General features: G+C 44.6%; 1 protein-coding gene across 6 annotated transcripts in view; it reads right to left on the bottom strand.

Annotated features, from left to right (window-relative positions):
- Nucleotides 1-11,525, bottom strand: part of SETD4 (SET domain containing 4) — a 25,148-nt gene extending 13,623 nt beyond the window's left edge. Inside the window, exons 1-5 of one of the 6 annotated variants that reach the window (XM_023191096.3) lie at nucleotides 11,130-11,525; nucleotides 9,661-9,769; nucleotides 7,917-8,012; nucleotides 4,440-4,477; nucleotides 193-281 (exon numbers count right to left, since the gene is read on the bottom strand). In XM_023191096.3, the coding sequence (XP_023046864.1) occupies nucleotides 193-281; nucleotides 4,440-4,477; nucleotides 7,917-8,012; nucleotides 9,661-9,733 (296 nt within the window). In that variant the 5' untranslated portion in view covers nucleotides 9,734-9,769; nucleotides 11,130-11,525. Of the gene's footprint in view, nucleotides 1-192; nucleotides 282-387; nucleotides 584-799; nucleotides 2,255-4,439; nucleotides 4,478-7,916; nucleotides 8,013-9,660; nucleotides 9,770-11,129 lie in introns of those variants that run through there. The other 5 variants (XM_023191104.3, XM_023191112.3, XM_023191139.1 and 2 more) reach the window with 5 other exon arrangements.
- Nucleotides 11,526-12,954: the final 1,429 nt, after the last annotated feature.

Below are 12,954 nucleotides of genomic sequence, written 5' to 3'. Positions count from 1 at the left end.
GAGGGGAGGGGGAGGGAGGGGAAGAGGGAGGACAAACTTTCTAGAACAGAGTAAACTTTTCACATCATTTCAGGTATTTATCTGCTCTAAAAGGGACTGGGTATTAATGAATTATGTCTCAAGGGACATATTCGCCAATGACAGACTAAGGAGAAGCGCTTGCACCAGGTAAGCATGTATGTGGTCACTTACTTAGTAATGTATGCCCCTAAGTAGCTTCGAATCACTGTGTCCGTGGTGAGCAGGCAACTCTCAGGCAATGAAATAATCATCTGTCCCTCCTGGCCAAAAGGAAAGCAAAGTTGAGGATGCCTGTGCTTTGGGAAGGACCCAGGAGTATGAGTCTGAAAAAGTCTTTGATCCCACAGTCACCTACCAAGAACCCACCATAACTCAACCAAAAGCCACCAATGGAGTCGCTCCCAACTCTGAGAGTCAGCAGACGCACATAAGGCTGCTCCAATGCCAGGTTCCACAACCCCAACAAAAATGAAAGCGTTGACAGGCAGTCAACCCTTCACCAGAATGAGTGGTGGAAACATGTTGACAACTCAAATTATACTGTTTCTTAGCTTTTTTTATTTTTTTGAGATGATAAAAAAAATTTTTTTTTATTTTTTTATATTTTTTGCTCTTGTCTCCCAGGCTAGAAAGCTGTGGTGCGATCTCAGCTCACTGCAACCTCCACCTCCCAGGTTCAAGCGATTCTCCTGCCTCAGCCTCCTGAGCAGCTGGGACTACAGGTGCCTGCCATCATGCCCAGATAATTTTTGTATTTTTAGTAGAGACAGGGTTTCACCTGTTTCTTCACTGTCTTATGCCAGGAAATAGTGCTACCAATAGCAAACAAACAGAAACTGTGGGGAAAAGAAAGAGACATCAGACTGTTACTGTGTCTATGTAGAAAAAGGAAGACATAAGAAACTCCATTTTGATCTGTACGAAGAAAAATCATTCTGCTTTGAGATGTTGTTAATCTGTAACTTTAGGCCCAACCCTGTGCTCACAGAAACATGTGCTGTATTGAATCAAGGTTTAAGGGATTTAAGGCTGTGCAGGATGTGCCTTGTTAACAATATGTTTGCAGACAGCATGCTTGGTAAAAGTCATTGCCATTCTCCATTCTCTATTAACCAGGGGCACGATGCACTGCGGAAAGCGGTAGGGACCTCTGCCCAAGGAAGTCTGGGTGTTGTCCAAGGCTTCCACCCACTGAGACAGCCTGACATATGGCCTTGTGCGAAGGAAAAGACCTTATCGTCCCCCAGCCCAACACCTGTAAAGGGTCTGTGCTAAGAAGGATTAGTAAAAGAGGAAGGCCTCTGTTTCCCGCATGTCCCTGGGAACAGAATGTCTCAGTGTAAATCCGACTATTCGTTCTATTCTGAGATAGGAGAAAACCACCCTGTGGCTGGAGGCGAGATATGCTGGCAGCAATACTACTCTGTTACTCTTTCCTATACTGAGATGCTTGGGTAAAGAGAAACAAACCTAGCCTATGTACACATCCGGACACAGTACCTTCCCTTCAACTTATTTACGATGCAGATTCCTTTACTCACATGTTTTCCTGCTGATCTTCTCCCCACCATCGCCCTGTTCACCCTGTTCTCCTGCCCCACTCCCCTTGCCAAGATAGTGAAAATAGTCATCAGTAAATACTGAGGAAACTCGGAGACCGGTGCTGGTGCAGGTCCTCGCATGCTGAGTGTGCCGGTCCCCTGGGCCCACTGTTCTTTCTCTATATTTTGTCTCTGTGTTTTATTTCTTTTCTCGGTCTCTCATCCCTCCTGATGAGAAATACCCACAGGTGTAGAGGGGCAGCCCCCTTCAGAAACTACCCCCAAAAAATTGTATTCAGTGAAATCCAAGTGGCTAGGCGATGGTCGGCTCTCTACATAACCCACGCCTAGCAGCTAAAGAAAGGCCAGCATGCCCAACATAGTAAGGATCGAATTCTACCACTTGCAAGAGTATCGTTTTCAGTGTCTCCCACTAAGATAGAACCATAGAAGAAAAATTCGATGTAAAGTAACAGAAAATAGTTTAAATAAACACAACATGATGAAGCCAGATGTGAGATCCTCCTTTAATTCTAACTGGCATCTAAGTTGGTAAAAAATCTCAGCCAAGGCAGGGCATGGTGGCTCAAGCCTGTAATTCCAGCACTTTGGGAGGCTTAGGCGGGTGGATTGCTTGAGGCCAGGAGTTCAAGACCAGCCTGACCAACATGATGAAACCCTATCTCTACTAAAAGTACAAAAATTAGCCAACCGTGGTGGCGGGCGACTGTAATCCCAGCTACTCCGGAGGCTGAGGCAGGAGAATCAGTTGAACTCGGGAGGCAGAGATGGCAGTCAGCGGAGACTGCACCACTGCACTCTGGCCTGGGTGACAGAGCGTGACTCCTTCTCAAAAAAGAAAGAAAAAAAAAATCTCAGCCAAAAAATCTTCCGGGATCAATTTCTGGTTTCCTCATCTGTAAAGCAAGATTAAGCTGGATGATCACCATGGTCACTTCCCATTCCAACATCCTATGATCTTATGGTTAGAAAACATTTGGGTAAATCTCTTTATCATCAAAATGCAAACTGTACACTTCACTGTGCATTTCACTATATGTAAAATATGTCTCAATTTTCAAAAACTTTTGATAAAACAACCACATTTGAATGTACATGTGAAACAACTGCCAATTATTTCATGACCTAAACAAAAACTACCTGTAGTTACTGCTGCATACATGACATTTCTCATCCCCAAATTCTGCTACAGAATAAAGTCAATTACATTTTCCTCCAAAAATAAAAATATTGCACAACAATATGAAAGTACTCAATATTACTGAACTTAAAAATGGTTAAGATGTTAAGTTTTATGTTACATACATTTTACAATTAAAAAATTTTAAATGATGAAAACATTAACACATTAAGCGTAATAGAATTACAACATTAAAACATACCATTCTTTATATATTGGACTTCTTGTGTTTGTGATTTTACCTGTTTGGGAAACATAACCTGAATTCCCTTGCTGACTGTGCTTGCATTTTAAAGAAATTATATTTTCCTTTAATATTTTAAAAACTTATCTTTTTAGCACAACATTTTTAACAATTAAAATTACTTTTGGACCAGGCATAGTGGCTCATGCTTGTAATCCCAACACTTTGGGAGGCCAAGGCAGGCGGATCCTGAGGTCAGGAGTTCAAGACCAGCCTGGCCAACACAGTGAAACCTTGTCTCTACTAAAAATACAAAAAAATTAGCTAGGCTTGATGGCACACACCTGTAATCTCAGCTATTCAGGAGGCTGAGGAAAGAGAACTGCTTGAACCCAGGAGACGGAGGTTGCAGGGAGCCAAGGTCATGCTACTGCACTCCAACCTGGGCAACAAAGCAAGACTCTGTCTCAAAAAAAAAAATTACTTTTTATCTACTAAAAAAAAAAAAAAAAAGATACCATTCCTTAGACTAAACGTATGTACACATCTGAGTGTGAGTTTTAAATAAAGAATTTTTTAAAAGACAATTTTTAAATAAAGGAAGAAATTAATTTCTAGCTTTACAGAAAATCGTGCATTAGAGATCTTTAAAATACTATCAGAAGAACGAAAAGAAACCTTGGAGGTCATCATTTACTTCCTCATTTTGTAGAGGAGGAAACGGAAGCCAAGAGTATGAGGGGTCTCCGGTTGGGACTCCCAGGCAGCTGAAGGCAACTCTGGCCCAAGCCCGAGGCCTCAGCCTCCCTTAGCTCTGGTTTCTACCTGCTGCACCACTACTGCCTCACAAACAGCAGCAGCTGCCTCAGCATACTTTAAACATGATCTGACACATAACGTGTTGTGGCAGAGATTGCTAGTTGCCTATCCCAACACGCCTTCTCGCCCCGTCCTCACTAACAGAATCCTACTTAGAGGGCACGTGGCTGGGGAAAGGCCAGCACGGCTCTCCTCTCTTGCAGCTGGCTAGGGCTGTGTACCTGGTCACTGGTCAAGGACACAGGGACTGGAATTTCCTTAAAGGGAGGAAGCCTGCCCTTCCTCACCCCCTTGCTCTCTCCTGCTGCCCAAGTTCCAAGACCTGCACCCTGACCTGAGGATGCAGTTCCCTTAAGGACATGAGAGAGCTGGAAGGAGTTGGGGCCTCCACGGACCATGGGACTGCCCCACCAGCTCGGGTCAGCCTACTCCAAGCTTGTTTCTATGAGTGAGAACAAAACAAATTTCCATGCTGCTTAAACACCTCAAGTTTGGGCTTGTCTTTCATTGCAACAAACTTAATCCTAGTTGATAGAACCATATTCAAACATATCTATTAGGTAAGTAAGAAATGACTGTATGTCTGAAATTTTTTTAATCCATTTCGTTTGAACCACAAAAACAAAGCGGCAAAATCTACGCTGGGTTTCAAGGATCAAAGGGAAGTTCTCACCTGCAGGGATGTTTGGCTCATCAGCCCTCTTCCTGTACCTAGGAAAGCAAAGACACAGAGAGTAAATCCTACTACGCCTTCAAGGCCCTAGAGGTATCATTATGGAAAAAAAAAAATGTGAACTTCAAAATTACACAAGGCTGAAGCTGGATGTCTCTCAGTCTTTGATTCCAAGGAGAAACAGGGAGTCAGAAAGCTATTCCAGAAAATGTCTTGACCTCTAGTGAGTTATAATCCTTGAAGGGCAAAGTCAGCTTCAGAGGTGAGACCTAAAGACCACCGTGGACTTGATACAGACCTACTCCTGGCCTCTTGCAGGAAGCTTTGGCTGGACTCTCTCCCCTGGGGCCTACTGGCCAATAAGGTGCTATTCCCAATGCCCAGCCAACCTCTGAGGCTAGAGCCCCAGGCCACTTATCCCCATTACCAGACTCAGCTCTCCGGAGTAAAGACCTTGAGACCCCTTTGATTGGCCCGCTGGCCAGTAAACCCCACTTAAGTCCCCACAAAGCCTGCAGACATCCTCCCCTCTCTGATCAGGTAACCCATGAGATGGGCTCTCCATGACCTGGTGAGCTCAGCTGGGTAGATCAGCTCCAGCAGTTGCCTGTGAGCCAAGGCTCCAGCTGGAGCACAGTCACCACAGTAACCTCAGCAGCTGCATTAATACTCCACCAACTTCCAGAAGTTTCTCCCTCCATGCCTAAGCTTCTGCTCCTGGAGCAGTCAGACGAACATTGAAAGGACGCTCAGATGACAGCTTTTCTGGCAGGCATAGGTATTACATGATCATAAGAGGCCTAGAGCATTAATGTCTCCAATTCATCATTCCTCACCTTTCCTCTCTTAGCTAGGAGGGAAAATAATTCAGCCAAGTCAATGCAGGACTACTGGGAGCTCCTGGCTCACAGTGGGAACTCCTGCCTCAAGTCTTCATCCGTTTCCCACAACTTGGATTTGATGCTCCCGGTTCATTGTGGGAATTCCTGCCTCAAGTCCTCTATAGGTTTCCCAGCAAGTTGGATTTGATGAGTCCCAATTCATCTCCCCTCCCAGGAGGATACTGTCTGCTCACACAGCTGGTTCTAGTGTTGATAACATATTTCACTGATTTTGTGTATCGCTTTGTGGAGTTAATCATCCCTGTGTGCCAGAACTCCTCCTAGAATCAATTACTAATGGAGCCGGGCGCGGTGGCTCAAGCCTGTAATCCCAGCACTTTGGGAGGCTGAGACGGGCAGATCATCAGGTCAGGAGATCGAGACCATCCTGGCTAACACGGTGAAACCCCTTCTCTACTAAAAATACAAAAAACTAGCCGGGCGAGGTGGCGGGCGCCTGTAGTCCCAGCTACTCCAGAGGCTGAGGCAGGAGAATGGTGTAAACCCGGGAGGCGGAGCTTGCAGTGAGCTGAGATCCGGCCACTGCACTCTAGCCCCGGCGACAGAGCAAGACTCCGTCTCAAAAAAAAAAAAAGAATCAATTGCTCATGGGAAGATTTTCTTCTACGTGGTTATCCTTCCAAAAACTTACGTGCTAATCTAAGTGGAAATTCTCTCCAAACATATATATAAACAAAAGCTGGTCTATGGAATACATCTAGAAGAGCCTTAACCTATATTTACATGATCGTGTTTAATAATCAAAAAATATATAGTAATCTACACTCACTTTCATTTTCATATTGGATATATTAGGCAAAGTAGAAGTGGCCATTAGGAGTTCGTAAGAGTAAAGCTTATTACAAATGTCTCAAAGCCTCAAAATTTCCACTATCATCAATCTATATAGGAGGCCCTGACCTGGCTAGCGCTTTTGGCGGTGAAAGGAAACGCTGGGGTCAGTTCCCAAGGCAGAAAAGAAGAGAGTCTAAAGATGGAATCCTGCTTAGGAGATTTCCTATGCCCCTCCACAAACTAAGATGAATTCCCCAGAGTTCATACATTTTGACTGAAGCCCAAAAATGTTACCTCCTATCATACACTGATTAAGAGCTAAAAACTATATGAAGCACTTACAGAAAGTTCCTTGTCCCCAGAACTGTAAGCACGAGGCTCAGGTCACTGCCAAGCCACTGTGCTTTTGCACTTGCATTGCCTGAAATCTGGGGCTGGGGCCAGGGCAAGTTGTTCTCACTTTTAAAAATAGGAACTCTTTACTGCTCCAAATTACAAACAGATAACCTATTCTCAGGTATTCCATCTAAACCATCTGCTGATTCCTGCTTCATGATTTTAAACCCATCCTTCTTAGGGCAAATGACACCTGAGATGTGGGCAGGCCTTAGACACAGCCAAATCTACCGCTGACACTACTGACTCTCTTGATCATCTGGGGAAGAACTCTGTTCAGTATAACCTAAGAGTGTGGCTTTTACTGACCATCTTTGACACACAAAAACAGAAAGTCAAGCATTATGTTAGAGGCTGACAATATGGTTCATGACCATCAACTAGAAGGGGCCCTAATAGAAAATGGCTCAAATCAAGCATTTTCGTTCAAAGTCATGATGTGTAACTGACTCATGGAAAACAACTTTACACACATCACCTCACTCAGCAAGGGGCACAAGTGGGAAATCATTTGCCTTGGCGTGGGGTATATGAGGAAGTTAATTTGCTCAAAGTTCAATTACCTAACGGGTACTTGAGTAATAATTCTAATGGACAATGGGAGCATTGTGTGGCACATGCCTTAACTTTTCTGTAAGGTGCAGCCTGCCCTGTGATGTAGAACTTTGGGGCCCTAATTGCACCACAATCTCTGTGCTGCAGCAGACTCCAAATCCTTGTAAAGAGCATCTTGGTCCTCCCTGTGGTTATCTCCTGCCCACCTGTGGGAAGAGTGGAGTGGCCATGTATGCAGGCACACACCCAGAGCAAGCTGCCCAACTTCTGTGCAGAATGTTCCAGAAGAAAGTGGTTTTTGGTTTTTGTTAGTTTTTTGAGACACGGTCTCACTCTATTGCCCAAGTTGGAGTGCAGGGGCATGATCATGGCTCTCTGCAGCCTCAACCTCCCGGGCTCAAGCAATCCTCCCACCTAAGCCTCTAGAGTAGCTGGGACTACAGGGCACACCACCGCGCCTGGCTAACTTTTGGACTTTTAGTAGAGACAGGATTTCGTCATTTTGGCCAGGCTGGTCTCAAACTCCCGAGCTCAAGTGATCTGCCTGCCTTAGCCTCCCAAAGTGCTGGGATTACAGACATGAGCCACTGCGCCCAGCAAAATGTTAACCTAACCTCCCTAATGAGCACAAGTTCCGGAAGAGAATGTCAACCTACCTCAGCTCAGTGCTGAAGCCTACAGCTCTGCAGTTAACTGGCCACACAGAAGGGGCTCCTCCTCCAACCCAAGGGGAGCACATGCAAACCAGCTGAGGGACAATATCTGCTGAGGCCCACTTGCAAGAGTGGCCCCTGCTGTCTACCTGGCTCTCGCGTGGGAAAGGGCAGGACAGCTGAAGGCTAGATCTTACCTGGAAAACAAGCAGGCGCTAAGTTTGAATCTTGAAACTTCCTAGCTTTCAGCCACTTCCTTAGCTCTATAAATTCAGACTTGTGGCTCTCATTCACTATCAGGCAAGGAGAGAACAAATGGTGATTAAAACCACTATATAATCAGATTACCATTTTTAAAAGAACATGTCTGATGAAATGTGTCAGACAGACTTGCACAATAGCAAGACCTGGTGTATCTAAACATAGAAAAGGTACAATAAAAACACAGTATTGGCCAGGCGCAGTGGCTCACATCTGTATTCCCAGCATTTGGGAGACCAAGGCGGGAGGGTTGCTTGAGGCCAGGAGTTTGAGACCAGCCTGGCCAACATAGAAAGACCCCACCTCTTAAGAAAAAAAAAAAAATACAGTATTGTAATCTAATAGGACCACCACTGTACATGTGATCCATCAACCAAAACATCCTTATGCAACATATGACTATATTCATTCAATGTAATCCTAATCAAAATTCAAGCAGGCTTTTGTACAGGAATTAACAAGCTGATCCCAAAATTCATATGGAAATGCAAAAAGCCTAGAATAGCCACGATGTCTTTGAAAGATTGATTTTAAAACTTATTCTAAAGCTACAGTAATCAAATTTCTGTGATATTGTCAAGATAGACAAATAGGTCAATGAAACAGCACAGAAAACTGGAAGAGGCCCACATGTAAATGAACAACTGATTTCTGACAAAGTGTGAAGGCAAATCAGTGGAAAAAGCTAGTCTTTTCAATAAATGATGATCAAACAACTGGATCTCCGTAAGAGAAAAAAAAAGTGAACTTATCCATATCTTGTACCATATTCAGTTGGATTTACATAGGACTTTCCAGATGGCCAAGTACTTTTGTATTAAACAAGATACAGTATCTTCTTCAGACAGGGTTACCCTGAATTTGAAGTGATAAATTTACATCCAAACACTGATATCTTACAGGTGACTGAAGGTCAAGACCAGAAAAAGAAACTTGGGAGTCATCCCCAGAGAAGATAGTTGAAACAATGAGTTGGATATCTTCACATTCCCACCAGGATCTAAAAGAATACAATGGCACCATTAAAAAGAGTGTTATTTAAGAAATATTCTCCTTGGGCTGGGCACAGTGACTCATGCCTGTAATCCCAGTGCTTTGGGAGGCCAAGGCAGGAGGACCACTTGAGCCCAGGAGTTCAAGACTGGCCTGGGCAACATAGTGAGACCCTGTCGCCAAAACGAAATTTAAAAAAACATTAGCCGGATGGAGTGGCATGTACCTGTAGTCTGAGGTACTTGGGAGGATGAGGCAGGAGGAAGGCTAAGGCAGGAGATCACTTGAGCCTGGGAGTTCAAGGCTGTAGAGAGCCATGATCATGCCACTGCACTCCAATCTGGGTAACAGAGTGTACCTTGTCTCCAAAAAAAGAAAAAAGAAAGATACTCTTTGAACACTGTGTGCCTTTGAGAAAAGCTATGTGTTAGGCCGAGCATGGTGGCTCATGCCTGTAGTCCCAGCTACTTGGGAGGCTGAGGCAACAGAATCACTTGTACCTGGGAAGTGGAGGTTACAGTGAGCCAAGATCATGCCACTGCACTCCAGCGTGGACAACAGAGCAAGAATCCGTCTCAGAAAAAAAAAAAAAAAAAAGAAAGAAAGAAAGAAAAGGTATGTATGAACAAACAAGCAATCACAAAAGGATTTCTTTTTTCATCACTGACACTAAAACAAAAACTGTACCTCCTCTTGGTTCAGAACTTCTGCAAAGTTTTCGTCTTCTGATCCGGCTTGTTCTCCCTTTTCCTTTCTGCATGCTAAAACTGTAGTTTCTTCTTTCTGAAACACAATTCTATTTTTTCAAAAAGAATAAAACCGTAATTTCTGTGGAAATGCTCAATCTAAAATAAAAAACATTTCTTTTACTTTCCAGTTATATGATAATCACTGTTCTTTGTACCTTTAAGTATACAAATGTATATTTTGGTAAACTGTTTCTCTCAAGTGTTTTTGTAAATGAAAGGTTTATACTGTAGGCTAAATCATGATCCCGACAGTTACAGAATTCCCATTATTATCAGTCCCTCTAAAACAGTTTTATCTTGCAGACCTAGTGACTACAGCTTAATCTACTAAAAATACAAAAAATAGCTGGGTGTGGTGGCACACGCCTGTAATCCCAGCTACTTGGGAGGCTGAGGCAGGAGAATCGCCTGAACCCGGGAGGGGGAGGTTGCAGTGAGCTGAGATCGCGCAACTGCACTCCATCCTGGGCGACAGGGCGAGGCTCCGTCTCAAAAAAAATAAATGCATAAATAAAAATAAAAATAAAAACAAAATAAGGGCCGGGCATGGTGGCTCACGCCTGTAAACCCAGCACTTTGGGAGCCCGAGGCGGGCTGAGGTCAGGAGTTCGAGCCCAGCCTGGCAAACATGGTGAAATCCCGTCTCTACTAAAAATACAAAAATTAGCCGGGACTGGTGGCAGGCAACTGTAATACCAGCTACTCGGGAGGCTGAGGCAGGAGAATCGCTTGAACTCAGGAGGCAGAGGTTGCAGTCAGACGAGATCACGCCACTGCACTCCAGCCTGGGTGACAGAGCGAGACTCTGTCACAGAAAAAAATAAATAAAAATAAAAAATTAAATAAAACAAATCTACTTCTAAAATATACGGGGACAGAAATGAGTAAGAGACAAGAAGTCCAGGCAGTATTAATGCCGCACTTGGGCAGTATAAGGTTCATTATTCGACCTAATGAAAGTCGGCTAGTCCAGCTCCAGAGGCAAGCGCGGCTGGTTCGGTCCGGGTCCCAGCGCTCAGTCCCGAGACCGCGCCGGAAAGTGTTTCCAAGACTCCCGGGCCCTCGCGCGAGCTGTCCACCAGCACCCTGCTGAGGACCACGAGGACACCGGCGACCGCTACAGACACAAGCACCGTCCCCGCCCCCACAGTCCTGAAACTAGCCGTGAGGCCGCCCTACGGTCCGACACACACCGCTCCCGCCGCCACAGGACAGCCAGGCGGGCATCGGACCCCGGACTTCAGGCTCCTTAGCGTCACGCAGCGCGCCGGAGCAATACGCATTAACTGAACGACTCCACACGATGAGAGGTTACTACAGCGCACACGATAATGTCCGCCCTGGAGGACACCTGCGACCTGAACTCAGTTCTTTTTACGCTTATGAATGAAAGACTAAGTAACTCACCAGCGAGACTCTGCTCCCGTTACCCGGGCAACTGGAGGCCCGACCCGGAAGTCCTACCAGCTCACCTAGGCACCAGCGGCCGTTTCCAAGATGGCGGCTGCAGTGGGCGGGCCCAAGGCACGTGGAAACGCCAAACGGCCCCAAGTGAACGAAAGTTAAAGGAACGGGCCAAAGCTGCAGAGAGAGAGGCTGAAGGTCGTCGCGCCCGCCTGGTGTCCTTAAGCAATCCAAGTCCTTAGTCTCCTGGGTCGGCCCCTTCCGCCGCGGGCGGCAGCTTCCGGCTCGCGCATGCGCAATGTCCGCGGACTCGCCGCCAACGCCGAATAGTCTGGGACGAGGTCGGCATCCCTAAACCCCCATAACCGCTACGTCGAGTCTGGGGTGAGAAAACCCAGTAACGCGGAATTTAGGCAAGAAATGTATAATTTAAAAGTAAGTAGGTCTCCCGAGTGCTTTATAAAATGTCACTAGAACTCTTGGCTACACAATTTGCTTGCTTTGCAGCTAGGGAAAACCTAGGACACATGGAGTTAAATGCTGGGCTAAGCCGGACCTTATCTGCGTTTCTGTCTAGGTGCTAGGCTCTACACCTAGCACATCATTAAAATCCCACTTACCAAGGTTCTCAACAAAGGTAAAGGTTGCTAAAAGTTAACAGTGCAACATGTGTTTAAAACTATTAAAGAGACAGTTTATGTGCAAGAGGTGCATAAGGAAAATAAACTTTTGGTAAAAAGTGTATTTTGGTAGGCATAAGAACGTGGATTTTTAACCTACATTAAACGGTTAAAGAATTGTTTTTGAAGGTTTAAGCAAGTTTCGAAAGGTTAATTGTAAAGGAAATTCTGTGTGTAAACATGTTGGCTAAACATTGAAGGGGTGTCATCCAGCTTTTCTGTAAATTAGGCATTAAAATAAAAGCACAACGGGTTTCTCTTAAAGCACTAACCTGTTATTTAACAGAAATTATAAAGGGCTAAAAAGAGTCTAAAAATCTTACCTCATGGTCAAACATTAAAATCGGGTAACTATGTCTACAAGGTTTTATTAAAATTGAGTTTAACATTCATAGCACGCTAATATAAAGGTAAAATTTAGCTTATTTGGTATAAAATCATACAAGGAAGCATTGCTAAATATAAAATGGTACTTGGTTTTCTTTGATCTATATTTATATAATATGTTATTGGTATGTTTTCCAAGGTTATAGGAGACTCTGACAATTCTGATATATCTTAGTGTACGTTATCAGTAATAATTATAATTGTTATGTTAAACTTATTGTGTGCCACAGAGGTAACAGCTATCCTTGTCAATTGTGTCTTTACCTATGGCTACCCTAACATTTTTCTCATCCATACAATTGTTGTCTTATTTTGGCGCTCCTTAAAAGGTGGTTTTATGATCAGCTATAAAGGTCTAACAGGTGCTCTTGAATGCAGGTTTCTGATAACTTTGGAAATTGTAACATCAGAATGGAAGAAGAACGTTCAGAACTCTTGAAAAGCTAAAATTTTCTTTTTTTTTTTTTTTTGAGACGGAGTCTCGCTCTGTCACCCAGGCTGGAGTGCAGTGGCCGGATCTCAGCTCACTGCAAGCTCCGCCCCCCGGGTTTACGCCATTCTCCTGCCTCAGCCTCCCAAGTAGCTGGGACTACAGGCTCCCGCCACCTCGCCCGGCTAGTTTTTTGTATTTTTTAGTAGAGACGGGGTTTCACCGTGTTAGCCAGGATGGTCTCGATCTCCTGACCTCCTGATCCGCCCGTCTCGGCCTCCCAAAGTGCTGGGATTACAGGCTTGAGCCACCACACCCGGCAAAATTTTCA

The sequence above is a fragment of the Piliocolobus tephrosceles genome, chromosome 19 (assembly GCF_002776525.5).
Source record: "Piliocolobus tephrosceles isolate RC106 chromosome 19, ASM277652v3, whole genome shotgun sequence".
NCBI classification, from domain to species: Eukaryota; Metazoa; Chordata; class Mammalia; order Primates; family Cercopithecidae; genus Piliocolobus; species Piliocolobus tephrosceles.
Note: the sequence above shows the minus strand (reverse complement) of the source record. Positions and strands in the feature narration are given on the sequence as shown.